Source organism: Manis javanica, chromosome 4 (genome assembly GCF_040802235.1).
Source record: "Manis javanica isolate MJ-LG chromosome 4, MJ_LKY, whole genome shotgun sequence".
Classification (NCBI taxonomy): Eukaryota; Metazoa; Chordata; class Mammalia; order Pholidota; family Manidae; genus Manis; species Manis javanica.
The window spans coordinates 146,761,279-146,789,007 of NC_133159.1; the positions used below are offsets into that span (position 1 = coordinate 146,761,279).

At 33.9% G+C, this 27,729-nt stretch overlaps 2 protein-coding genes across 5 annotated transcripts in view; both read right to left on the reverse strand.

The window, feature by feature from the left end:
* Nucleotides 1-6,321, reverse strand: part of BRIP1 (BRCA1 interacting DNA helicase 1) — a 185,545-nt gene extending 179,224 nt beyond the window's left edge. Inside the window, exons 1-4 of one of the 2 annotated variants that reach the window (XM_037004066.2) lie at nt 4,494-6,321; nt 3,993-4,115; nt 2,731-2,842; nt 969-1,142 (exon numbers count right to left, since the gene is read on the reverse strand). In XM_037004066.2, the coding sequence (XP_036859961.1) occupies nt 969-1,142; nt 2,731-2,842; nt 3,993-4,088 (382 nt within the window). In that variant the 5' untranslated portion in view covers nt 4,089-4,115; nt 4,494-6,321. Of the gene's footprint in view, nt 1-968; nt 1,143-2,730; nt 2,843-3,992 lie in introns of both variants that reach the window. The other variant, XM_073235313.1, reaches the window with a different exon arrangement.
* Nucleotides 6,322-7,482: 1,161 nt separating this feature from the next.
* The window catches only part of INTS2 (integrator complex subunit 2), a 52,093-nt gene continuing 31,846 nt past the window's right edge, over nt 7,483-27,729 (reverse strand). For 2 of the 3 annotated variants that reach the window (XM_073235310.1, XM_073235311.1), the window contains exons 16-25: nt 22,762-22,866; nt 20,640-20,804; nt 19,389-19,590; nt 16,231-16,356; nt 13,465-13,663; nt 10,485-10,736; nt 10,024-10,131; nt 9,785-9,890; nt 8,632-8,808; nt 7,483-8,524 (exon numbers count right to left, since the gene is read on the reverse strand). In XM_073235310.1, coding sequence (XP_073091411.1) covers nt 8,355-8,524; nt 8,632-8,808; nt 9,785-9,890; nt 10,024-10,131; nt 10,485-10,736; nt 13,465-13,663; nt 16,231-16,356; nt 19,389-19,590; nt 20,640-20,804; nt 22,762-22,866 — 1,610 coding nt within the window. In that variant the 3' untranslated portion in view covers nt 7,483-8,354. The remainder of the gene's footprint in view (nt 8,525-8,631; nt 8,809-9,784; nt 9,891-10,023; nt 10,132-10,484; nt 10,737-13,464; nt 13,664-16,230; nt 16,357-19,388; nt 19,591-20,639; nt 20,805-22,761; nt 22,867-27,729) is intronic. The other variant, XM_073235312.1, reaches the window with a different exon arrangement.

A 27,729-nucleotide genomic window follows, 5' to 3' on the forward strand; every position in this document is an offset into this window, starting at 1 on the left:
AGCAAAGGCTCTAAGGCAGGAGAAAGCATGACCCTTTGAAGGAATGGAAGCCAAAAGGGCTAAGGGCCAAAACAGCACAGACAACACTATTAATCCCCTCTCCAGCATCTGTTCAACAAGTCTTCCTCATCCCTAACAGAATCACCCTTTAGTTCACGCAGCTACCCTCTTCCACACCCAGTCACGTGCTTTAGAAAGAGATGACTCTATCCTTGATTTTAGGAAGTAAATACTGTTTAGACTTAATCATGACAACCTCTTTTCTCCCTGCCAGTGATTAGTTAAGGAACAGCATGAGTGAAGCAGGAAAAGATATTAATGCATCCTCTAAACAAGAAATGGTAGTTTGGACTAGGGAGATATCAAAGGAGATAAAAATTTACATGGAGCAACAAGGAATAGCAAAGTGTACAGGATGTCTCCTAGGTTTCTGGCTTAGGCAAATAATGGTTAATCCTTTCAATATAGTCAAAGCCAAAGAAATATTTTTAAATTAATCATCTTATCCTTAATATACTTCTCTTAAATAAATAAGACCTACTTAAGGATCATACTTAAAACATACCTGATCCTCATGCAGGACACTGGCCTCAGAAATTCAGGCAAACTTACGAAGAATGAATCAGGCTAATTAGAGTTTTGTCTTACAACAGAAATTAATATGCTTTATAAAATTCTAACATACTGCCTACAAATAACATTGATTTCTGAATATCATTCATTTTGCCTTACCTTCTTCAAAAAAGTAATTTAAGCTAGCAAAATATCTGAATAAATTAAAATCCAAGCCACAAGTAAAACAATCAAGGATTTCTGACCAGTGTGTTATCTAAAAATAATTCTAGAGAAATTGGGTGGAGATACATAATCAGTTATGCTAACTAAATTTTTATAAATTAGGTCCCATAAGAGCAATAATTAAGGCTCCCATTACAGATACCAACAAACCCAGGCAAAATATAAACTACCATGACAAGTTGACGAAGTGCCACTTCTTTCAGAAGGTGGTATACTTGGACTGTTGAAATGATGTGAAGTTCCTTGGTTCACGTCATCATTTGCAAAATTCTTTGAATGGCATGTACAACAACATGACAATGGTAATTCAGCTTTTTCACTTAAATTTTCATCGACTTGTTTCCCTAAAAATGAAAGAACCTCTATTTATAATATTTCTAATTAAAAAATCATTAATCTTCCTCTGCCGCTGAAGTGAGTAACCACCCCCGTTTGCCCAGCATTAGGGAGTTTCCCAGGATGATTTTCAGCCCTAAAATCAGGAAGCACCTGGAAGATCTGGGCAAGGTGGTTACACTACCTGCAACATCAAATTAGGACAGTAGAGAAACACTTATGCCAGAAACATTTACAGAGAAGTTACCATCAATTTACATAATATACAAAAATCTAGTAAGAGATTAATAACATAATAAAAGCACAACCACTCAAGTATTCATTTATATTGAGAGTTATTAAAGTATCAAGCAGGGAGGATTAAAGACCTAAAGTATATTCTTAGTGACTGCCATTTCCCTAAATGAAAAATTTGAAAGTTCAATATAGTAAATAATATCAGAAACACATTAGGGTTAAATCATTCCCACATTATACTTCTATTTCAAATAGAAACATGTTTCATGATATATCAATTCAGATACATGTGCCAAAACGCATTTTAAGGTCAATATTCAAAACTAAGTAAAATGGGTAATTTTTAATACTGAAATATAATACATAATTGTAATAGGTCTACATTGTGTGCCTATATGTATAAATATGCAATTTGCAGATACTAAAAATATGCTATAAATAGCACACTATTTTCTATAAATAGCACATTATTTTCCCATCTGTTTTATATAAATCTCTAATTCTACTTTCTAGAGTCTCCCATAAAAATTTTAAGTTATCAAAGATAATTTCATTTTTTTCAAAGACTAACAAAATGGACAGCCAAAAGTTATAAAATACTTACCGTTTATTTTTAATGGTCTAATTAGTAGCACAAACATTCCTTTTTAAAAAACAAACATATATACATGCATATACACATACATATGCACACACTCATGGCTAACTTTAAATTCTACTTCTATTTTCAGTGAAAACTAGATAGTCTTTCATAAAAGTAAATGTTACTAGGCATTTGTTAGCAAATAAAGTAAAAGTAATGGGAAATAATATAGTTCATAAAACAATATACATAAAAGTTGATGAAAACAAAACTTCTGCTTATCTGGCATCCAAAAGGTAGAAAGATCAACTAGAATGTTTTCTTTATATAGTGCATATAGTTTTAATATTATAAGGAAGGGACAGATAAGCAAATATATTAAAGAATTTATTTAAAAAATTTTTTCTTCAAAAAAAGCAATTATTCAATTATATATATGTTATAAACATGCATCAGATGACAGCCCCATTTCTTGCATCTTTTATATACAAATTATCATAGTTATTCATAATGATAACCCTAAAATTCCAAGATTCTTAGGTATACTCTGAATCATCAAATAAAGGACTTCATTATGTTTAAAATTGTTTTAGGATTGACTGAATATATTTTGCTATATTGAAACTCCTTCCAAAGATAGAAATAACTTATTATAAACATCTTAAAAGAGAATAGTTTAAAGTAGCTAGAACATGGTTGAATCATTCTGGATAAAATGTGCTTTGTATTTTTTTCAGGTCCCAGTGAGCAACCTGAAGAATCAACTAATTACTTACCACTGAGAGACTGCTGCCATGCTAAAGTTGAACAAAGTAAAGCTAAGCTTTTCCCACTTCCTGTAGGGCTCTCCAACAAACAATGTTGCTTACTGTTTAATCCTCTCACAATCTACGGACACAAAAACAACAGAAAATCAATTTACTTCATAGGGTCTCTCCCTGAGGAGTACAAATACAACAATGAGAGGTAAGGTTGTACTTCAGGGAACATAGCAATAGCAGAAGGGGGAACTAGTACTTAATTAAATATAGACTTTATTCTGTTCCCTAAAATTATGTTGGACTTAAAAGTACATCAAGTACAAAAGAAATGAAAAAAAGCAATTTGTGCCTGAATTATGCAAACACCATCTTCTATTAAACTAGACTACACAGTACCTTTGATGAAAACTTAATGAGGAATAATACTGCTAGTGGGATTGTAAATTTTTATACCACTTTGCACAGAAATTAACAATTTCCAGTAAAGTTGAAACCCAACTCCAGCAAATCCAGTCCTATGTATATACTGGCTTATAATTGAAAAAGAATGTGAATCTAAATGTCTATCAAAAGGAATGGGACAAAAAAAAAATCATTGTATAGTCACATAATGGAATACTATACAGCAATTAAGATGGATTAGCAACCAACAGGGCTGTCGTAAAAATGCTAAGAAAAAAAAAATCAAGCTCTGCAGAAAGGTAGGTAAAATATATCATTGTACAGAGTTTTAAAATATGTAAAGTAATATTCTACATTTTTTACAGATACACATTTATGCAAGTCTGTGTATAAAAACATGGCTAGGAAAGAAAAAGAACAAATTCAGGATTCTAGCAATCTTGTTACTCGTAAATAAGGTATAAAATAAATATGCCAAAATATTAAGATTTAACAAAGCTGGAAAATTAATTTACTCAAGTTTGTATATTAATTTTCCACATGACTGAAATATCTCCAAAAATTATGGTGAGAAATATAGTATTATGTAGAAGACAGTAAATACTCTGTAGAAGGAGGTAATTCTGTAAATAAAGTTTTAAATGTATTGGCAACATTTCTCAGATTGTTCTTTGTTGCCTTCCAACCACGGACATACAGTTTAGCAGTGATCAGTATAACTTTTTCAAGTTAGTTTGTTCTTCAATGAACCCAGCAAATTTTTTCAATCCATGTACTCTTAGAAGATGAATGCAGTCACAGATTCAATGCATGTTATGTATTATAAGCATCTGGATCTTAATAAACATTTAAAATAACTGTTGAAAAATACTTACAGAATTCATCATAGCAAGCTGTGATGGATAAGCTTTACAAGGAAAATTGATCTTCACCCCACCAATTGTATATTCAGACCACACTGAAGACATCATGCCTTCTTGTTTACTTCAGATTCTTAACTGCAACAGTAATGAAATTCAACACTGAAACAATGCTTTCAAAGAAAACCAGATACCCAACACTGTCATCACCTGAAGAATTATTTGCAACAGTTGGGGGAAAAAATGGTAAATTCAATCAGAGGATGGAGAGATGGTTAAAATAGCACTCCAATGGATTATGACGCCAATAATAACCTTAACCTTAGCTACCAATATAAGAACCACTATTCTAAGGTATTTTCCAGTTCCAATATTTTGTGATTCTGTGAAACTCTGAGAATGAGATTTGGCATAATCTAATTCTTTCATCTAAACGAACAACTCAATGCTGGCCTAGTTACTCGAATAGAACCTGGAAAGCAATCTGTCCCTCGCCATAGTTGTTTGAACACGCACCTCAAAATGGGGTGGCTTCCCCTCAAACAGTGCATGAAGGACAAAAAAACCGAACTGCCTCCCGCCTTCGCGCCGGGTCGCCAACAGTTAAGGCGGGGCCGCGGGCTGCTAACAGGCCTCTGCTCCCAGGTGAGGGCAGGCTCCCTTCTCCCCGGGTTTTCTTCCCCACACGCCTCCTCCCGCAGCCTGTGATCCCCGCCCTGTGATCCAGGGGGGTGGGCGAAGGAAGGCACCCTCCTCGCAGGCTTCGCGCCCTCGCCGCAGGACAAGGCTTGCAGTCCGGAGGAAAACTGAAGCAACGCTGACAGCGCTCCGGGTCACTGGAGAAAAGGAACCTGGTGCAAATATGGCGGAGCCCTGGCAAAGAAGAAAGGTCACGAGCCCCTCGCTCTTCCTCCCGGGAACCTGTTCCCTGGGCCGGCTGGCCGGCTCGGGCCGCGGAATCTGCTGTCTTCCCAGCTCCCACCAGGTCTCCTCCCCAGCGCTCTCCCGGACGAATTCCCGCCTCCCACCCCCCGACTCCTGGTGCCCAATCGCCGGGCGCGCTCAGCCAACCAATCACCCGCCAGAGCAGAACTCCAGCTACCAATCCCGAAGCGAGGTTAGGGGGAGCCTCAGCAATGAGAACAGACCCAAGATAATTGGCGGCACCGGAAGGCGAGAGCCCGGAGGAGGACTCGGGCAAATCCCAGAGCCTTAAAGTCTTCTCCGTTAGACTGAAACTGGTGATTTAACCCGTGCATCAAGTTTATTTGGGAACGCAAAGTCTCATTCTTAAGCTCTGTAGACCAACGGAGAGGAGACACCTGTCAGCCTTGCCGAGTTCTTATCTGAGCAATCAGTGCCATTCAATTCAAATTGCTGAACTTTACAACAGCCAAAGGCATCGAAAAAGCAGAAGGGGTAATTGCGACTCTTGAGCCAAATTAGGCGAAAAGGTTCGAAGACAAATGGCTATAGGATCCCATAACAATCAAGGCTTTCCGAGACCAAATTCAACCAGAGAAACGTTCTCGAGTTCTCCAGCTCCAAATCACTCCATTGAAGCTTGTCAGCCTTCTAGCCCTCCTAAGACCCGTTTTCTTTGCCAGGAAAGTACACTTCAATATTCTCAAATAAAATTAATCATGATCTCGCCAAATTCTTATTAAAAAAAAAAAATCCTGTATAGCCTAAACGTGGTTCGATTATCATTGTCCCAAAAAACCAAACCTGAGTAAATTTCTCAAATTCGAGAAACTAGTTTGGGAAAAGGTTTACTGCACGGGGGTGCAGCAGGAGGCGAGTTGTTCCTTCCGTTTGCCTTTCAGTTTTACAACGCCCCAAAATGACAAAACTTAGTCATAGAAATAAATTCTACATTTTAATTTAGTAATCTCAGGCTTAGAAATTTATCCTAAGTCATTTAAAAGAAAAAGTAAATAATACCTCGTTTGATAACAGTGCCTACTATAATACTGAAAAAAATCATAGTTCCCAATCTAGTAATGAGATGGTTATGTATACAATTCAATCGTTACGAAGCCAATAATTATAAAAACTAAACAAGTTGCAAAAAAAATTCCACATTAAGTTCAATGAAAAAAAGGACACTCCAAACGAGGTATTATGAATTCTGTTATGTGAAAATACCTATGCATAAACAAAACTGAAGGGAAAGTATAAAAAAGTACATGGGTAATTTACTGTTAAGAGTGAAGTATAATTTATAAAAATAAATCCTTTGATATACCTTTAAATTGTTATTCTGCTTTTACATGTCTTATGTATCAAATCTTTTAACTGATCCTATGATTTTCCTCTCCTATAAGGCTCTCAACTGACTCAAACGTTGTATTGTCATTTGATGTATATGGCATAACAGAAATACACATAGGCTCTGAAACCAGACAGTTATGGATTCCAGTCCTTTGAAATGTTCTGTTCCTTTCAGGTTAACATTAGTGAAATGAGACACAAAAAATCTGAAGTCCATTTGATAAAGATATGTATGTTTGTAAACCAATATTTAAAATAGCTGCACACATTTTCACTTTAATAAAAAAAATCACATTATGACAAATTTTATAACCTTAACTTAAAATACATGAATATTAACATTTACTAATATATTTATACATTTTATTTACATCATCAACAAATTTGATGAGAAATAGCCTATGTTTTTATTTTAAAACAGCAGGTTTTGCACAGGTTTTGAAAATTGATCCAGGAAATGTGCACTGCATTTAGTGAGAAAACGTATTTCAACCTTTTCTGAACTCCTAGATATGATCTACTCATACAGAATATTCCTACGCCTCAGTTAAAAAAAAAATTAAAACAGCAGTTGTATTTAATCTTAAAAGACTGCAAAACTGCCGTGTTTAAAAATATGAAAATTCTTAAGGTATTTCTTTAAAGTTATGCTCTTATTCTTCACATCAAAATTACTTAATTGAACATTAAGCATCTAATAAAGTTATAAATATTCTATCTGTGATTCTGTGTACTTCATGACTTAAAACAACTACACAGATTGGTTCTTATATAATACCCTTAATGAGGTAGGGCCAATAGTAATCCCATTTTACAAAGGAAGAAAATGAGATATGCCTATATGCTAGTGAAAAGGCTGAAGTTAAGTTTATTTTTTTAAAAGTTACACTTCGTTACTAGCCTGCCCAATTTCTTTTACAAACAAAGAGGTCTGTTTCGAGTGTGTGAGGGGAAGAGTGGAGGGACAGTGTCATTCAGGTGTATCTCAGAAAGCAGAGAAGTACCTTCTATATTGAATACTTAATTAAGGGGAAAAAAAGAGGATTATGGGTTACCTGAATGCATCTACTTAATCAATGAAAGTTACTAACAGAGGACTGAAAGATCCTTTAGCAACATGGGATTTTATGCTTTTTAATTTTTCCTGAGGTCCAAATACTATATATATTTTCTTACTCAAAGATCTTACAAAATTATGATATATGAATCATAATCCTGACAAACCAAGAGCTCTTTAATCCAGTGAGTTTTATTGCTCTAAACTTCAGTAAGATACCAATGTATTTCCCCCCTGACCATTAGATAAGTTAGTAAAGCATTATAAAAATAAATTTAAAAAACACTAAGACCTCCTTTCGGTCCTTCTCTGCACAAAGATATTTCTGTAAACACTTTTAAACCAGTATGTTAAAATTCCAAATTATTCAAGTATCTCTTTAAACATACGGCTTCATACATTAGTAAAAATTGAAGCAAATATGTAAAATCTTAAAATTCTCATCTGAAATTCCATGAAAATCATTTACAAACAGCTATCTGCCTTTTTAAAAGCCTTCTCTATACTGTTTCTTGAGAACTGGAATTCCATCTTGCATTACTATTACTTGCATAGCAAGCTTTAGAGATTTCTATTTGGGTATTTAAACTCGTGATTTTTCCTGATTTCTCCCTTTCCCTTTTTCTCCCTCTCATCATTGTCATATTGTTACTGGCTGAAAGTTTAAATCAACAGTAGGGTTTCCCACAGTCTCATTTTTATAAGAAATTAAACTGAAGGCATGACAGTTTCTCTTCACTTCAAAAACTAAATACAAGGCCAAATTCACTTTCCAGGAATGAGTGTCTTAAATGTGCTCCCAAGAGGGGGGAAAAAAAGCTTGGCTGCTACAATATAAACATACCAGCAAAGTGATCCGAAGGACTGCCAATCAAATACAAGCAAGCATAATTCTCAAAAGAGTTCTAAATTGTATTCATGTTGAATTAAATCATCTTAGAGATTCCAAGACATTACTGTTCCCATTCAGTTTAGAGTTGTTATAAGATGCAGATTTGTGTTCGGTATATGCAGCAAACAGCTTTGTTATTTTAAGTCTTTTTCTTTTAAATTCCACTAACACTCATGTTTATTATTTCAATTATTGTGCTTTCAATACAATGACAGAGCTGTACATCAGGATCCATGCTTCCAATATCTCTGGATCCATTTTTATAAGATGGATCTTTACAGATCCCAGACCATCCACTTGGTTTCTCCTTTATTTGTTGAAGACCTAAAAAGGTAAGGGCAAAAAATAAGTTAAAGCACAAAATCTGGAAAGGCTTTTGGCCATTTTGCCTGAAATATTAAAACAACTCTTGAAAATAAGTTACTACTTACGTGTAATAATTGGATCAATGTCTCTTGTCTGAGTGGCAACATCAGAGGCACAGACTTGCCCTATTTGGATCAGCAAAGACATAATATCCTCATACAGTGGAGGAAATGCTCGGCAAAAAGAGACCAAACTTGGCAGAGTTGGCATGAAAAAAGCGTATCGCTTAGCTTGTGTTAAAACTGTTAGAAAGAAATGAAACAGAATCTTTAACTTACAGATACAAATTCAACATACATGGTCTTACACAGTGTGCTAATAAGCACCATGCCCTAGACTGTGGATACTAAGTTCACTAAGACTCGGCTGAACCCCATACTTCACAATCTCATAGTCAGCCAGTACTCAAACATATAAATTCTTATTCCCAAGCACTGTGATAAGTGATTTACAAGCATTATTTCCTTAAAATTCTCACAATCTTATGAATTAGCAAAGTACTCTTACTCTTATGATACCAACTTAATATATGAGAAAACTCTTAAATAAACCTTAGATTAAGAAAATGTTCAAGGCCATACAGCTGGTTAGTGGTGGAACTGGGACTGAACTCAGGCAGGTTAAGCTCAACCACTACAAATAATTATAACATGAAGTGAATACAGTGGAAAGAAAAATGAATCGAGTATTATGGCCACACTGAGAAAGAATATGAGATTAAGCCATAACTTTGAAAGACTGAACTGTAGAACAAATCTCTCATATCATTTTAATTGACAAATCAGTAATCAGTAGGTGGTTAAAATATTAGGGTATGTTTTAGAACTTAAGGAAAAACCACTGATAAATTTATTTCTTATTCAAATGATTATATTTTTTCTGCAACTCTAACCATTTATAGTAAATTGTAACTTGTTTTCTATGATATAATTGCATTCAGAAAGTAGATTTGATTTCCATTTATAAAATGGGAAAAATTTATTTTATTTACTATAAATCTATATATAGTCATTCACAAAAAAGATACAATTTGCCTACCTATTCATCCTCTCCCCTCTATACATCACATTTTTAATAGGAAAATTTCCAAAAGAATAATAATTCAAAAGATGGCATAAACTATTAGTGACACAGAAAACACTATTTTGCTAAATTCAGAAAAGAGATGTACTATTTTATGTTGTAAGTTTTTGTGATTGCTATAGGTTGACTACATACCTGTTAGCAAAGTTCCCATGACATTGACAGCTAAGCGAGCCACACTGAGTGACTTCGGTAATGAATACTGGATACACAAATGAGAAAGCAACTGGATTGCAAATATCTACAATACAAAATCCAAATATTACAAGTCCCTGAAAAACATCTTAGAGTATTAAAAATTGTAAAATGTTTTATATAAGTAGGAAGACTGGAGGGAAATACAAATTTTCCTAAAGCTCCAAAATGCTCATTACCTGTTTTTCAAGTTCTGGCTGTGCAATAAGCTCAGGTATGAAATCCAGACAAATGTGCATAGAGGGAATGCCTGCAACCGTTAGAGGTAAAAGTTCACATGGATAACCCTATCTCAAGAAGAAAGAGGGGAAAAGTAAAAAATAAAATACTAGTTAAACACAGATAAAACATATAAAGGGAAAGTTTTACTTCCTATTTAGGTAAAAGTGTGTGGGAATGTTAGAGTGCCCTACGTGTACCCTGGCATTTCACCTTTCTGATGTACTAGGATAGACATAAATTATCAGAACACTTCATTAGACTGAAAGGAAATCTAAAAAATCTGGATTTTTCCCCATATTGCAAAGGACTATGATCATTTGTGTGATCTCCAGTTTCTAAATGATTCCTATTAATTTAATATTCAAGGCTCCCCCCAAAATAAAATTCAATCATAAAGCATGGCTCTTTGAAAACAGACCTGAAAGTGAACAAGCTTAGCAATGTTGGGATCTGCAATGTACATTTGGTGCAACAGACAACAGATAAGGCACTGAACTTCTCGAAGATTACAGAGCAAACTGTCTTCCCCTTCCTCCATTCCCTTATTTGGAGCACTAGTTGTGATAACACTTTGAACGTTCCTTAGCAAGCTGTCTGGATTGACACCCTTGGATTTCTCCTCTTCAGTAGGTAAGCAAATCTCCAAGAGAATCTGGACAGCTGCACTATCCTACAAGCAAATAAAAAAGAGTGAATTTAAGAAGTTTCTCAGAAGTTTGAAAAACAAATCTGATTTTGTTTTTCCATGAACAGAAATGGTAAAATAAAATGGTTAAAAACAAAACAAAACAAAAAAAGGGGGTACTTTAAAGAGCAATGAATAAACAATCTATAGAGCAGTGGTTCTCGTGTTTTTTAGGGTCATGAATCCTTTCAAGAATCTGAAGAAAATTATATACCTTCTCCCTATAAAAATTAACATATGTAAACACACATATTGCATAATTCCAGCATGGTCACATATTTCTAAGGCAGATCCATGGACTCTGTAGTTTAAGGACATCTACAAGACTATCCTGATTCAGTGACATCCAAAGCACGCCCTAGGCAAAATATGAGTTCTACCAGAATCTCCTTTCCTTCCTCTTAAATTCCTACTTCTCCCAGGATCCTACCCTCCATTGCCCTCTTTTCATACATGGCCACCAATTAATTCATTTCTCTGAAGATGGTGATTAATAATGCCTAAAAGTCACTCCCCAAAGCTTCTTCCTCCTTTAATTTGAAGATGGGCTCTTTAAGGCCCTGGTTTTGCAAGCAAAGAGCCTGCCTTACCACCCATTCCACCTGCACAAACACTGGTGCTCAGTCTACAAGCTTGGGTATCATTTCATAAAACAGTGGTTTCTTGAGGGGTCATCTACTTGATGCCCCTCCATCTAAAGGACTGCTATAATTATTCTCATCCAACAGGAAGGAGTTTAAAAAAAAAAGACTGTATGACATGCATCTCAAAAAAGACTGTAAGACAGCCATTGATTAGACAGAAGAAAACAATTACTTCATCTGTTTAAGAACTTCATTCTAAAGTAAGGCTAGCCTTTTGTTTTGTTTTTGCTTGTAGACTCTAGAGCCAGACTGCCCAGGTTTGGGTAGTAGCTCTGCCACTTAGTAAATGTGCAACCTTGAGCAAGTCACTTAACTTTTCTGGGTCTTGTTTTCCTAAAACTCCATACCTCAAAGGTAAGTTGTACAGATTACGTGAGTTAATATGTAAAGAACTTAGAGTACCACCCAGCATGTAATAAACATTATGTAAGTGTTAGCTATTATGATCCTCAATTCTGTGTCTGAAAATGCTGAGGGCCAGATTTAGTTTAGAACTTGGAATTCTTTTTAATGTAATATTACATAATATGTCCAGCAGAAACTAGTCTAGCACATTGTAATCAAACGTATCAGTATTTCTGCAGCAAAACATATCAATACTCATCTTAAGTGGGATAAAGGCCATAAATAGCTTTATATCAATTCAGGTCACGTTTTGTTACACGTGAGGTCACCTCAGGTCAGGTTTTTCTGCCAACTATATTATAAAAAAATTCATAGCTTTTTGGATTTCTGTATTACAGATAAGGGATTATAGACCTATATTATTACTCTAATGCCCCTTATTGCCAATGAAAGGAGTTCAGAAAATATATTTCAAACTAAGAAGACATTTCTACTTTGAAGAAATTGTACAGTTTTGACTCGCCCGTTTTTACTAAATATAACTTTACTACCTGAGCAGCCAGTAATAAATTTTTCAGTTCTTCTCTGTTACCTTCTGGGCCCCTTTAAAGAAAATCCTCAATTGCTTAATGTTTAGCCATCATGCATCTCCTTCTTTATTCAAAATTGACTACTTCAGGCTTCACTAGAATTCTACAGTATTAAAGAAGTTTTCTAAATATAAAATTGAACTGCTTATACCATCATAGTATTTATTACTGCACCATCTTATTACAGGCATACCTCATTTTATTGTGCTTCACTTTATTGCATGTCATGGATATGGTGTTTTTTTAAGTGGAAGGTTTGTGGCAATAATACATTGAGCAAGTCTATTTGTGCTATTTTCCCAACAGCAGTTGCTCACTTTGTGTCTCTGTGTCACATTTTAGTAGTAACTGCAAAAATGTTTCAAACTTTTTAATTTTTATTTTATTTGTTATTGTGATATGTGATCACTGATTATGATTTGCTGAAAGCCCAGGCAATAGTTAGCATTTTTAGCATTAGGTATATTTTAAGTAAGGCATGTACATTGTTTTCTAGATGTAATGCAATTGCACACTTAACAGACTAGTGTACAGTATAAACAAAAACTTTTATAGGCACTGAGAAATCAAAAACATCATGTGACTTGCTCTATTGTGATATCTGCTTTATAGCAGTGGTCTGGAAGTAAACCTCGCAATGTCAACAAGGTATGCCTATCTACATATACACATATGTGTGTGTGCATGTGTGTGTGTGTGTACTGCTTGTTGTGTTAGTCTCCACCATTTGATTTTAAGGAACAAAAGTCTTTTTGTTAAAATATACATCTTATTTAAATGGCTATTAAATTACTATCATGGGGGTTGATTAATGATTGTGCATTAAGTCCCCTATACAGAATTTTATTGTTGTTAACAACCATTTGATCAATAAATATTAGAGATGCCCTCTCAAAAAAATAAAAAATAAAAAATAAATTTAAAAAATTACTATCATGAAGATTATTCCTGGTTTTAGTAATATAGTCCATCTCATATTCAGAAGCAAAGGTAACAGCATTGTAATACATTCTGTAATAAAAGGAATGCAAATATGTCACCATTGTACATAGAGGGCATAATATGCCATCCATTTAACTGGCTATATTAAGAAAGGAAGCCCTCGCCCTTTGTGACTGAATTTTACTTTACTACCTGAGCAGCCAGTAATGCATTTTTCAATTCTTCTCTGGTAACTTCTGGGCCATCATTTTGTCCAATTAAACCTATTGTATTATTCTGGGAAGGCCTATCTTGCTCTGCTGTTTCCTTCAGATGAGCACTAAGATAGGCTTTGGATGCAAGAAGATATCCATTCAACATGTGTAGAGTAATATCCATCAGTGGAGGGCACCTAACACAGAAAGAAGAAAAGAAAAATCCATGACAAAGAATATAAATTTATAAATTTGCCAGAACATGATCTATCAATCCTGAACAGTACTGAAGAACCTGAAAAGAGCAGTAACACTTTTCCCACTGAAACAGTCATTCTGAAAATACAAGTTTAATATATGTCTTATCTTCCATATTTCAAAATTACATATAATATTGTCTATTTCATCTCAGCTAAAATCAAATATAATGTGTGCCCTAAACAGAAGACACTCCTTTCTGCAAATAATGACAATACAAATAAATCTCTTAGATATGAACCTGTAAAGCAGCTGTCCTCAGAGAGAAATATTCTATTACTGATAAGATGAAGGAGACTAGAACAGAATATTTATTCTTTCTACTCCCATTTCTTCTCTGGAGCAAGACATCAAGACAGCTCTGTATTCCAAGAATGCTTCATCACTTGACCTGGTAAGTTATTTACTGAGACTCAATTTCCTTATCTACAAGATGTATATAGTTATTCATTCCTCAAAGATTGTTATAGATCAAATTTAAATGAGATAAGAATATAAGAAATGCATATAGAAAAGGAAGCAAAAAAGATAAATTAGTAACCACTAAAAATTTAAAAGCCAATCCCTTAGAAAAATCTAACAAGGCCTCTTCTCAGCCTACCAGAAAGAACTAGCACAATAAATAGGCAATACAGCTTTGTTTATAACTGTGAAACTCTGGAAACAGCTTAAATGTCCACCAATATGCCAATGATTTTTCTAAAATGTCCCAATTTTCTGTAATAAGCATGTACATCTTTATAGTGGCAAAAAATATGTTGGTGGTTAAATAAACTATGGCAATGCTTCCTAAAACTGAAGATAAAAATCACCTGGAGTGCATATTTAAAAAAAGAAAAATCCCAAGCTCCATTCTAGACATTCTGAATCAGAGTTTCAGGAGGACAGGCCTGGTAATCTAGATATGGAATACCGTGCAGCAAACATTTCCATGCATACTAACATGGAAAACATGTTGAGAACAGTAAGTTTAAAAAAAGAGAACAAAATAACGTTTACAATGTAATACTACTTTTGTTATTTAAAACCACCAAAGCAAAAAAGTAAATATTTCTACTTATAAATTTTTAATGCATAGAAAGTAAAGCTACATACACACCACAGGACAACAAAGTTTCCTCTGAAGATGGAACTGAGATTGGTTGGAAGAGTCCAAAGAGGAATTTTGCTTTAGCAATGGCAGCATGGTAGGAATGAGAGAGAGTAAGACTTTTCCCTGTATACCTTTTTCTTGTTAATCTTTTATTTATTCATTTAATTAGGTATACTGTGAAAACTTTCATACACACATAAACGGAGAATATTATAATGAACCTCCAAGAGCTTATCACCCAGCTTCAACAATTACCTACACATGGCCAGTCTTATTTCATCTATATCCCCATCCACTTCCGCACCACCCCCATTGGGTTAGTTCAAAGCAAATCCTAAACATCATTACTTTATATATATGTATATCTTTTTTATATTGTTTGATATTTTTAAAAATCCTGTGAACGATCACTTAATTAAAAAAATTGAACTTAACAAATGAACAAAATTAATGGGCAAAACAATAGAATAATAATGAGAAAACTACAATAACACATACAAAGCTGAAATCCTTCTTATGTAAAGAACTCTCAATCAAAAAAGATAAGCATTCCAATACAAAATTAGGCTAAAATATAAAGAAGAAATACCAGTAGCTAATAAGTATATTAAAATATTCAATCTAATGAAGTTAAAATGAGAATCCATTTTCACCTATCAAAAAGGAAAGTATACAACATTGAACACTAACTACTATGGGAATGTATACTGGTACAGCCTTTCTGGATGACAGAATAAAATATGAATCAAAAATCTTAAAAATGAGGATGCTACTTTTTATAGCATCTATTTAGCATACCAGTCATCTGCATATGATCATATTATTTAACTTTTCATGTATTTGTCTTATTCCCTGTGCAGGTGATAATCACCTTAAAGGCAGGCCCTTTAACTTACATATCTTTGATATTACTTAGCACAGCAACTAAAACTTCAAATATTGATAATGTAAATTATTAATTCTGCCTTTTGAAGTCACTTCAAAGTAAGTAAGTTCAGCAACTGTCAAGGAATTATAGACAAATGTGGAATCAATGAAACTAATGTCACAACTGAGAATGCCAAAAATATCACAGTTTTAATGCATGTAATGATACATAACAGACCAATTTTTTTAAATCCTTTTTCAACAATGCTAGTAGAAATAATATTACTCTTTATTGCTTGTGTCTGAGAGAATGACCATTATGGAGGGGTGTCAAAACTAAGGACATTTCTTTAAGGCTGGGTTTTATTAGTCATGTATTAAATATTAAACTGAATATACAGTTCATGAATACAGACAACTAGAAAAACCTCACAGGTCATACTGCTAGTTATCTGCAAGAATACTAAGATATAAATTTCAATTGAATTTCTTTGGACTCTCCAAAGTATAACTCTGTAATAAAAATGAAACTCAAATCACACGTACCTGTGTACCCTCTGATCACATCTTAGGACAATAAGAGGATCTATCATCAGGTCATTCTGAGTATACTTTTGTTGTCGTACAAACTTTATTGAAGGTTGAAGTGCATTTACTGTCATTACCCACAGCCTGATGAGAAAATAATCACATGTTCAAAAAACAGCTATATGTTAATTATATATGCATATGAGATATATATATATATATATATATATATATATGAAACTTTGAGCCATCCAGTCCTATCTTAGATATATTCAGGAAAAAATGGGAAAACTAAAAACTATAGGTAGCTAACCTATTATTCTGTCTCTAAAAATGAAGATGAAACAGTAAACACAGAGCAGTTTAAAAATCTTCACAGTTGAAATGAAATAACCATGGCATATAAAATAAAATTTGAATTAAAAACTGTTATACCATACTTGCTGCATGAGTCTATGTAAGTCATTGAGCCTCTCTGAACTCTCTTTTTCTGTAAAAATAGGAATACCTGTAAATGAAATAATGCTTACCAAAGCACTTTGAAACTGTATATGGCCCCATAAATTAAGTCTTTATTCTATATTTATCAGTGAGATGCCACTCTGAGATCAGACATCAATATACTATAAAAGTGATTACTAACCTGGCACTGCACATCAGAATTACTGAGGGATGTGCCAATATGGAGGGTACTTGATCTCTTACAGTGAAGTCCTGGAGTCCACCAACCTCACCTCACACACAGAGCTTGCCCATTCTTAAATACGTGTGGACAGCCAAGAGTCATTGGACATTTAAAGAAAGCTTCCACTTTGAAAAAGATTAAAATATACAAACAGAAAAAAAAAGAACTCCAAAGAAACAGAGAATGTAGGGATGAGAAGAAAAAAAATTTTAAACCTACAATTAATATCCTTACAGGACAGAATATTTCATATATGAAACACGGAGGCATTTAAAGATATTCAGATAAGAAAGAGCTCTTAGAGATTACTAATGTAACAGAAATTTTTTAAATTCTAAGGAAAGATCAGAAGATAAAACTGAGGAAATATCCAGAAAGTATAGGCAAAAGATAAATATAAAAATAGAGGAGAAAATCAGAATAAGTCCAAGAGAGTAAAATCCAAATTACAAAAAAAGAAATTATAGAAAATGAGGAAAGTAATTATTAAAGAAAACAAACAAACAAAAATCTTAGAAATGAAGGCATTAGTCCCAGACTAAAAAAAGGCCAAGTGCCAGCACTATGAATATAAAAAGATCAACATCAAAATATATCATGATGAAATTCCAGAAAACAGTGAAAGATAAAAACCTAATACCTTTAAGAGAGAAAAAACAATGGTCACATACAAAGGATTGGAAATTGGTATAACATCCGATTACTCAACGGCAATAAGGGAACCTCAATTTGTTTAGTAGAATGAAGCCTTCGAATTTCTAAAAGGAAAAATGAGCTGGAATTCTACACCTAGGCTAAATATCAATCACATGTGAAGGGAAAATACAAATCTTTTCACACATGCAAGTCTAAAAAGAAAATAAGTTTCCCAAACACCCTTTTTCTCGGGAAGCAACTTGAGTGTGAGTTCCACTCACTAAATGAGGAACTAAACCAAGAAAGAGAAAAACATGAACTGTAACAAAGAAGAGAGACAAAAGCAATTCCAAGACGGCCACTGTCCATGTCCCAGATGGAAACGTAAGGATGGAAAGTTTTGAAAGGAATGTTGCCAAGGAAAATAATGTGAATGATAGCATTCCCGAAGTGTTATAGCTGACTGTAAATTCCCCCCTCAATAATGGAGTTTGGGGATGAATTCATTATCGATACAAAAAAAAAAATTTGAGCAAATGGAAAAGAGGTAAGTATTAACTCAGGGATTGTGGGTGGGGTGTGGAGGAAGGCAGCTGTATAAGAAAGAAATTGTAATCAGAGGACATTGCATAGGTCTACTATAAATAACACTTATGTAGTCATAATAATATGCACACTGAGTATTACTTTAACCAAAATCTTTGCTATAACTGTGTTGAGAGAAATGGAAGGGAAATTACGTGTTGGGAGAAGAGGGACTCACAGGGGAGGAAGCAGGTAAGAGTGTCAAATCTTCATCTTGTATAGTAGGAAGTCAAAAGATAATTTCTAAATTGAAAAGTCAGGAAATCATAGTAATTAGAAGCATATTATTGAAATATATGGGGGGACAGAAATGCCATAATGAAAAACAGAGCTGAAAATAGTTGTCTCTGGGGAGCAATAGTCTAAAATGGAAATGCATGGGCAGACCTTTTACATATGTCATTTAACTACTTAAGTTATCTGTTTTTATTAATTTGATATAACTAAAAATAAAATTTTTAAGTATAAATATTTCCAGACCTATTGTATCAAAATCTCAGGTAAATCTAGCTCACATTGTTTTTCAGAGCTGACAAGCGGTTTTTGATACAATCTATGGACCAGCAGAAACCTATCTGACTAAAGGCAAAATAACAATTTGGCTGCACACTAGGATCTCTCGGGGAATCCTTAAAACAAGAAAAAAAACTAATGCCTGACTCCTATCCACAGGCATTCTGATTTAATTGCCAGGGTTACAACTTGGAAATCAAAAGTATTAAAAGCTCTCCAGGTGATTTTAATGTGTGAAATTTGGAACCAATGCAATGCACAACACAATGGTGACCTAAAGGACAATTAGCCACAATGACTATACATAAGAACTCACTGTTACAGAACTTGGTCAAGTTGGAAATATTCCAAGGTTTCTCTCTGTTCCTTAAGATAAAATTTATGTTTACAGCATCTTACTATGTTGAAGGACAGTGACTGTGAACTTGGTGACAAGTAGTGATTTTACAGCATCTTATTATGTTGATGGACAGTGACTGTAAACGGGGATGTGGGGGGGACTTCGTGAAGGGGGAAGCCTAGTAAACATAATGTCCATGTAATTGTAGATTAATGATACCAAAATAAAAAATAAATAAATAAATAAGATAAAATTTATGGTTTTCCTTAAAGTTATAACAACTCTTCAATTAACAGATTTATATTATCAGAAATGATTGATATCATCAAATACACAGTTTTTTACAACATTAAGTTGTTTTGTATATAATCACTGCTATACATTTATCTGTTACATATAACAATACACTGAAATTACCTTCTAGGCATCACAGTATTAAGAACCATCCACAGTTTATTTACTGTTTGAAGAATTCGCCGTGGAACCCCTGTATTCAACAACTGGTTCATATTGGATGTTAATACTTCTGCATATGGTATAAGTTCACTGGCAGAGAGTAGAGTCAAGTGTTCTAGAATCTGCATCACTTGTGTGTGACTTACTGGGACAGCTGAAAATGCTAAATAAGAAAAACTTAGCAGTTATAATCTAAATTCTATACAGCTTACCAAACAGGAAACATTGCTCTATCAGACTATATGCCAAACAAATCAAGAAAACAATGCTGCCTTAAAAAAGTAAAATTTTCAATCCTAGCCATAGTTTTGGCTATATCTAAAATAAGGGTCCTATGAAAAATTCACATTAAGTGTAGTTACTTCATAAAGAACAAAAATACCTCATCTTAAAAATCACATTAATGACCTAAAGGTAAATGTTATTTCCTTGGTGATTCAGACTGATTTTTAAAATTGACTGAAACATGAAAATATACCCCAGGTATTGTTTTTGGCAGTAGCATTCAATTGGAAGATTCAAACTTCTTGATACCTTTCCCTTTTATATCTTTATAGGTTGTAAGCACCCAGCAGATTGCTGTTAGTAAAAGTATCTACAACTACCTCTTCAATAGAATGGTCACTAACTACATCTGACCATTGAGCATTTGAATGTAGCTAGTACAAATGAAATGAGCTTGTAAGGATAAAATACCTAGCAGTCTGCAAACACTTAGTATGGAAGAACATTAAAATATCTTATCAGTAGTTTTTTTTAAATGTTGATTACATGATAAAATGATAACAGATATATTGGGTTAAATAAAGTAATTATTACAAGTAACTTTGTTTGTGTTTTTACTTTTTTAATGTGGATATAGAGTGTCTGAAATTGTATGTGTAGCTCCCATATTTCTATCTGACTGCGCTGGTCTAGAATATTATCTGTTAACAGCAAGTACACTGCTCTATTCCATGGCACTTATTTCTGACCAATTTAGAGCCTTCCTAAAACCACATGACCTGTCCAGTGACACAACGTTGGACCTATGAGGAAACAGATACAAGCATGTCAGAAAGAAATGGTTAAAACTCCTTAACTCAGAGAGAATTGCTTAAATTGACCAAAACATTGTTATATCTCCAGAAAAATTTTGCATGATTTTAAGAGTCCAATGAACCAAAAATCTCTTTGTACTACTAAAGGGCTAAAAGGATCAATCTACTGTACCTTCTTGGAGTTGTTTAGGGGAGTGGTTTTTGGCATTATTAGTCAGGAGCATTCTCCTTAACAGGGCATCAGTCCCTGTGATTTCTTCTTCACAGATCCAATCATCCACAATGCATAAATGTGGGTAGTTAGTTGCAAGAAGACGTAGTAAAGCAGAATGCAATCCTTGAAAATTAACAAGAAGTCAACTGGATTCCTTATTGCTAAACAACAAAATCTTCTCTCTCCTCTCTTCCCTTTCCCTTTAATTTTCAGCAAGCCAAAGGAACCTGCGCTTCTTGTGCATGCATACTACAGCCTGAGAATATCTGTTCTGTAGTTCAGCCAGGCAATATGCTTACATAATAGATCCCCAAGTGATCTGGTAACTCCAGCTTTCTCCCACCATATCCCAACATAAAAGTATCCCATCAGGACAAGTTGTATGACATAAAAGTAGTTCAAGAGTTGAGAGGGGAGGAAAGAAGAAAGAGGGGAAAAGAATGTCCATTTGGAGGAGATTATACACTGTTCTGAAAAAGCCCTCACTCAGAAATTCTGGGAAGCTTCCATAGGAGTACATGTCCTCTCATCCAACACAGTTGAGAATCATTGCTATAAATGGGTAAAACTAAAGTTGCCCACTTTGAGTGCCTAAAAGATCTCAGACACTTTATGTACATTGTCATTTCGCCCTAACATTCCTACAAGGTAAGCAGTATTGTCTCCATTCTACTGTAAGGAAATATGCTGCATGACATTCACTAACATTCCCAAGTCACACAGCTAAGGATGTCAGCCAACTGAAGCCGTACTAATGACAACCACAAAAGAGTGCAATTGTATTCCTTCAAGTGGGGTTAAGGAAGCTCAAAAGGAATAGGAAACTTCCCCTGTACTAAATCAAATTCTTGTTTCTAACCTTCTGCTTATAACATATTTGACTATTCATGACTATTGTTATGTATTCAAAACTGATAAAATAAATTATGATACCATAAAAGTTATCTAGTTATAAGAAGTACCACCATGCTAAGTGGTTGTACATAAATACCTAATAAATATTGTTTGCTACTATATTGTTATCATCATCATCTCCAGAGTTGTAAGAGTACTAGTAACAGTATTAGCCCTAGTGAAAGTACTTTATAGCCAACCACCCCCCTTATTATACCACTAGATCAAATCATATTTAACCCCAGCAAAGTTAAGGATCTGCTTCTTTTCAAAGAAAGATTCTGCTTGAAAACATAATGTAACAATCATAAGTGGTATTACTTTAAAGTTTAAATACCTAAATAAAAAAGTACACATATAGTTAAGACTATCCCAAAACAGTCACAAAAATGACTACTTACATAGTACAAATTAATCTACATCAAATTAATCATAATCTCTTCAATAAAACATGTTAGTTGCCAAATGTTGCCAAATATAACAGTATTTCTTGGGAAATAGATTATGCAGTGATATAAGTAAATAAATACAGACATCTAACAAAAAAATGACCAAAGAAGACCTCATGTTCCTCTTTCAAACCCGGCGTAACAGAGAAAAAATTCCAATTAAAAAAAAAAGAAAAAAACCCTACACACATTATAAAAAAAGAGGTATGAAATTAAGAAAAAATATTTAATTAAAAAAACATTACTATATTTCTATCTGGCTATTTTAAAGTAAAACAGTACAGTTACTCTATGCTACAGATTATGGAGCTATTAAAAACAATGAGGTAGATCTATATGCACTGACATAAAAATATCTCCAAGACTCCAAGAGAAAAAAGATAGTCTCAGAAGAGATAGAGTATAACCACTAGAGTTTATGAAAAAGAATTATTTACTCATGCATGTATCAGTTAGCTTCAACCATATGAAATTCATTTTTGTAGGTCAAAAATAGTTGACTACCTGCAATTTCATATGATTCAACCTGTAGAAAAAAATGTCTAAATTACACACCAAAATAAAACTGGGGTTTTGGCATGGGTGAAGGGGGGTAGTTTGCAAGGAATTAAGATGGTAAAAAGGAATTTGACTCTTGAATAGTTTGAGTTTTTAACATCGAGCACCTATAACTTTATTTATTACAGTGAGGTATTAAACAATAAACATTAGCAGTAAAGAGCAGGTAAAACAAATACCTCCCAACTCCTGCTGCAGCCCTTGAGCCTGTCGAATAAGGAATTTGATAGGAATCTGATCCATTAAAGAAGACGAGTATGATTTGGGCTTTCTTTGCATAGCAGCTGTCAGTCAAAGATAAAAAGTGTAAGATAAATTAAATGTCAGAAACAACCTAAATGGGAACAAAAACATCGACTTACTTTTGATTCACTTAATCTGTGAATATAGCTTATAAAAGGTGAATAACTACCCAAAGAGTGGATACACAGAAGAGCAAGAATATACCTAAGGGCAAGATCTGGAAAGTGCCTGGAAATTGAAACTAGTGGGGAGAAAAACCATAAGGAGAGAAGCCATCTGCAGAAATGCCCTATACTTAAAAAAACAAAAACAAAAACAAAACACCCTGGTCGGGGTCTCCCAAATCTAACTAAGAAGACCAAACAGCAGTCATGACCACATGGCTTAGAGCTTCATGATTCCAATAGCTTTAATTTAATCACTTTATATATTATAGTGGTGACTGCCTCTTTTGAAAGGAAGTTGGGTGGTATAAATTTGACTTCCTTCTCTCATAACTTCTTCTACCTAAGGCCAGCTTAGTCCACGTTTTTTTTTTAAACAAGACCATCTTAATTTCGACTTTTTTATCTGCTGCTCTGATTTAGTACCTGCTCATCATTTGTTTAAATATTATGGCCCAAGGCCCCTGTTTCTAATTTCTCTTCTCTTTAATCCATCCTTCACATTGCTGTGATAATCCTATTTAAACACAGCTTTGGCCAAATGTCTCCGGTTCCATGCTTCATAGATTCCCAGATACCGCAGAGTAAAACCTTCAGTGAAATCCTAAATACCACAGAGTAATGGTCTTTACCAATCAATACCACCTTTTTCTGTGTCATCTCTTCTGTATTCTATGTGCCTGACATCTTCATCTCAATTCAAGGTACTTTGCTTATATACACCACAGGGCTGTATGAGAACATCAACCAGGGTGTTCATAGTTTGATAGGCATATCCAATATACTTACTCTTTTTCAAACATAAACCACAAAATGTAAAGTTCAACAAATTCTTTTGGTTGAAGACAAAAAGTATATAAGTGCAATGGTGAGAATATAGGTTGAGAATCTTTGCCAATTACCTCTCGATTAGATGTAATCCTCCTTGTGAATTAATAAATTAGCATCCTAGTTTTCCAAACCAATCGTTTATGAATTAAGTAAGAATGTGTTTCAGAAGACAAAACAACATGGTTCCAGTGATAGTCAAATCCTGATTCCAAAACCTACTTAGAAAAGTAGTCCTATCCAGAGTGATCAGGCAAGAAAAAGAAATAAAAGGCATCCAAATTGGAAAGGAAGTAAAACTGTCATTGTTTGCAGATGACATATTATATATAGAAAACCCCAAAACTCCATTAAAAAACTATTAGAACTAATAGACAAATTCCATTAAGTTGCAGGACATAAAATTAATATCTTTCCATTTATTTGTCCTCAATTTTTTTCATTGTTGCCTGGTAGTTTTCAATATATGGATCTTTCACATCCTTGGTTAAGTGTATTTCTAGATTTTTTCAAAAATAATAAAAACCCAGGAATAAATACAATGATACAATGCAATCCCTACCAAAATTCAAAAGGTATTTTTCACAGAAATAGAATAATCCAATAATTAGTGTAGAACCACAAAAGAACCCAAATAGCCAAAAAAATCTTGAGAAAGAACCAAGTTGGAGCCATCTCACTCTCTGATTTCAAACCACACAATAGAGCTATAGTAATCAAAACAGTATGATATTGGCATAAAAACAGACACCTAGGTTAATGGAAGAGGAGAGCCCAGAAATAAACCCGTGATGCATATATAGTCAAAGGAGCCAAGAACATAAAATAGGAGACATACAGTCTCTTCAAAAAATGTTGAGAAAAGTGTATAGCCACATGCAAAAGAATAAAAGTGGACCGTTACCTTATGCCATATACAAAAACTAACTTAAAATGGATTAAACACTTAAACGTAAGATCTGAAATCATCAAACTCCTAAAAGAAAACATTAATGGTAAGCTACTTGACATAGATCTTGGCAATGATTTTTTGAATCTGACACTAAAAGCAACAAAAGCAAAAATAGACAAGTGGGACTACATCAAACTAGAAACCTTCTACACAGCAAAGGACACCATCAACAAAATGAAAAGGTAACCCACTGAATGGGAGAAAATAGTTGCAAATCATAAATCTTATATGGGACTAATATCTAACTATATAAAGCACTCATACAACTCAAAAGCCAAAAAAAACTGTTAAAACACCAAACAATCTGATTTAAAAAAGGAGACATTTTTCTAAGGAAGACATACAAATGGCCAACAGGTACATGAAAAGATGTTGAACAATCATTAATCATCTGGGAAATGCAAATAAAAGCACAATGAGGTATCACCTCATAACTGTTAGAATGGCTATTAACAAAAAGACAAGAAATTACAAGTGTTAGCAAGGATGTGGAGAAAAGTGAACTCTTGTACGCTGTTGGTAGGGATGCAAATTGGTGCAACCACTATGGAAAATAGTATGGAGATTCTTCAAAAATTAAAGACAGAGCTACCATATGATCTAACAATTCAACTTCTGGGTATTTATCCAAAGAAAACAAAAACACTAACTTGAAAAGATATATGCATACCCATGTTTATTGCAGTATAGTTTTACAATAGCCAAAATATGGAAACAACCAAAGTGTCCATTAACAGATGAATGGATAAATAAAATGCAGTATACACATACAATGGAATATTATTCAGTCATAAAAAAAAGATGAAATCTTGCCATTTGTGACAACATGGATGGACCTCAAGGGCATTATGCTAAGCGAAATAAGTCAAAAACAAATACTGTATGATCTCTTTAATGTGGAATCCTAACAAAAAAGCTCATAGATACAGAGAACAAGTTGGTGGCTACTACAGGTGGTGGGTGTGGTTTGGAGAAATGGGTTAAGTTGGGAAAAAAAAGGTAAAAAGTAAAAAAATTCTATACTAAAAACCTATTTGAAACCACAGGTCTGTGGCCTATCTTGATAGATATAAAGTAATATTACTATTTGTATGAAATAACATTAAAGAGGAAAAATGGAATATAAGGTGGTATTTTTAAGACAAAGTAATAGATTGATTATACCTAGCTGAATGCTTTTATATACAGCAGTAAAGACAGACTATTTTGAATATCCAAAATGGCTTACCATAAAAAAAAAATAGGTTCCAGTGATACTCAAATCCTGGTCCCAACACTTAACTGCTTAGGGAATTTACTTAACTTCCCTGTACCTCAGTGTTCTCATCTGGAAAAAGAGAGATAGCTCTACCTATCTCACAGAATTGTTGTGAGGCCTTACATAATTTAACAAGTGTTTAAGTGCTTCATCTAGTGTCTGGTGCATGCACTCAGCTGTTAACTACTATTATTAAGATCTAGATTTCCCCAAGATCAGCTTAGGGTAAAGTATCAATATTTCAGCTTCTGGATCTGTGAAATTATAGATAAAATCCTGGTTACATTTTAATAATTCCATCAAAGAACTAGCAGGCCAGTGGGGGGAATCTAGTAACCACAATGTTGCTCATGTCATTGTATATTAATGATACCAAAAAAAAAAAAAAAAGAACTAGCAGGCCATAATGCCCTTCCTAAAGCAATTACTTCCTTTTACAACTCTGTGAAATACAGCATCAAAGATATTCTTAATCCTTCAGTAAAAGACTAAAAACTGTAGTTCCAAAAGGCCTATGAGAAGATCACCAGGCTTTATATATACAACATGAACAAACACATTTCTGAATTTCTTCCAATGCAAGGCTTTCAAAGATTCAATCTAACATTTAGCCTCATCCTCAACAAAACTGTAGAAATGTTTTGAATATTATTTACATTGACTCTAGTTTTTGCAACATTTTAATCTGGAAAACTAACTCACTTATGAAATTAAATTTAATACCAAAGCCTGAAAGAAAGGGAGAAAGAAGGAAAAGAAAGGAAGAAAGGTTGAGTTCACTTGTTTAAACACAGACAGAAAAAATCATACTAAAAAAAAACAAGTAAATAAAATTTAGTATTATACTAACAGAATGACCACCATCAAGAGCAAGCAGGGCCCATTCCAGTAATATAAATTACACATGAATTATGTACAGCCCAAGCAAATTATCTCAATAAATGCCAAAAAAGTATTTACTTGATAAATTTTTTTAATGGTACTCCAAAACATTCAAAACTTGAATAAACCAAACACCTTTCCTATAACCAGTGATAAATTGTTAATGAAAGATTATACAGAACCTATATAAAATGTTAGTGAAAGGAAAAAAAACCACTTACCCATTCAAAAACATTTATTAAGTGTTTACTATGTACCAAATAATATTCTAGATACTAGATACAGTAGCAAAAAAACCCATAAACATCAGCCTCCCTAAAGCCTACATTTAATAATTAAGAAAAATTGATTTCCTTTTCCTGTGGGAAGACTTAATATTGTAAAGATGCAACTTCTCTGCAAATTAATCTATAAGCTTAACATAATTTGATCAAATCTCAATATAATTTTCTGCTGTGGAATTTGAAAAAATTATTATAAAGTTCATGTGAAAGATTAAATATGTGAGATAGACCTAAATATTGAATAAGAATAGTAATGGTAACAATCCTGAGAAGGAAGAATAAAGTGGGGGGAATTACGCTCCCAGACTTCAAGCTCTACTACAAAGCCACGGTAATCAAGACAATTTGGTACTGGCACAAGAACAGTCCATAGACCAATGGAACAGACTAGAGAGCATAGATATAAACCTAAGCATATATGGTTAATTAATATATGATAAAGGAGCCATGGACATACAATGGAGAAATGACAGCCTCTTCAGCAACTGGTGTTGGCAAACTGGACAGCTACATGCAAGAGAATGAAACTGGATTAC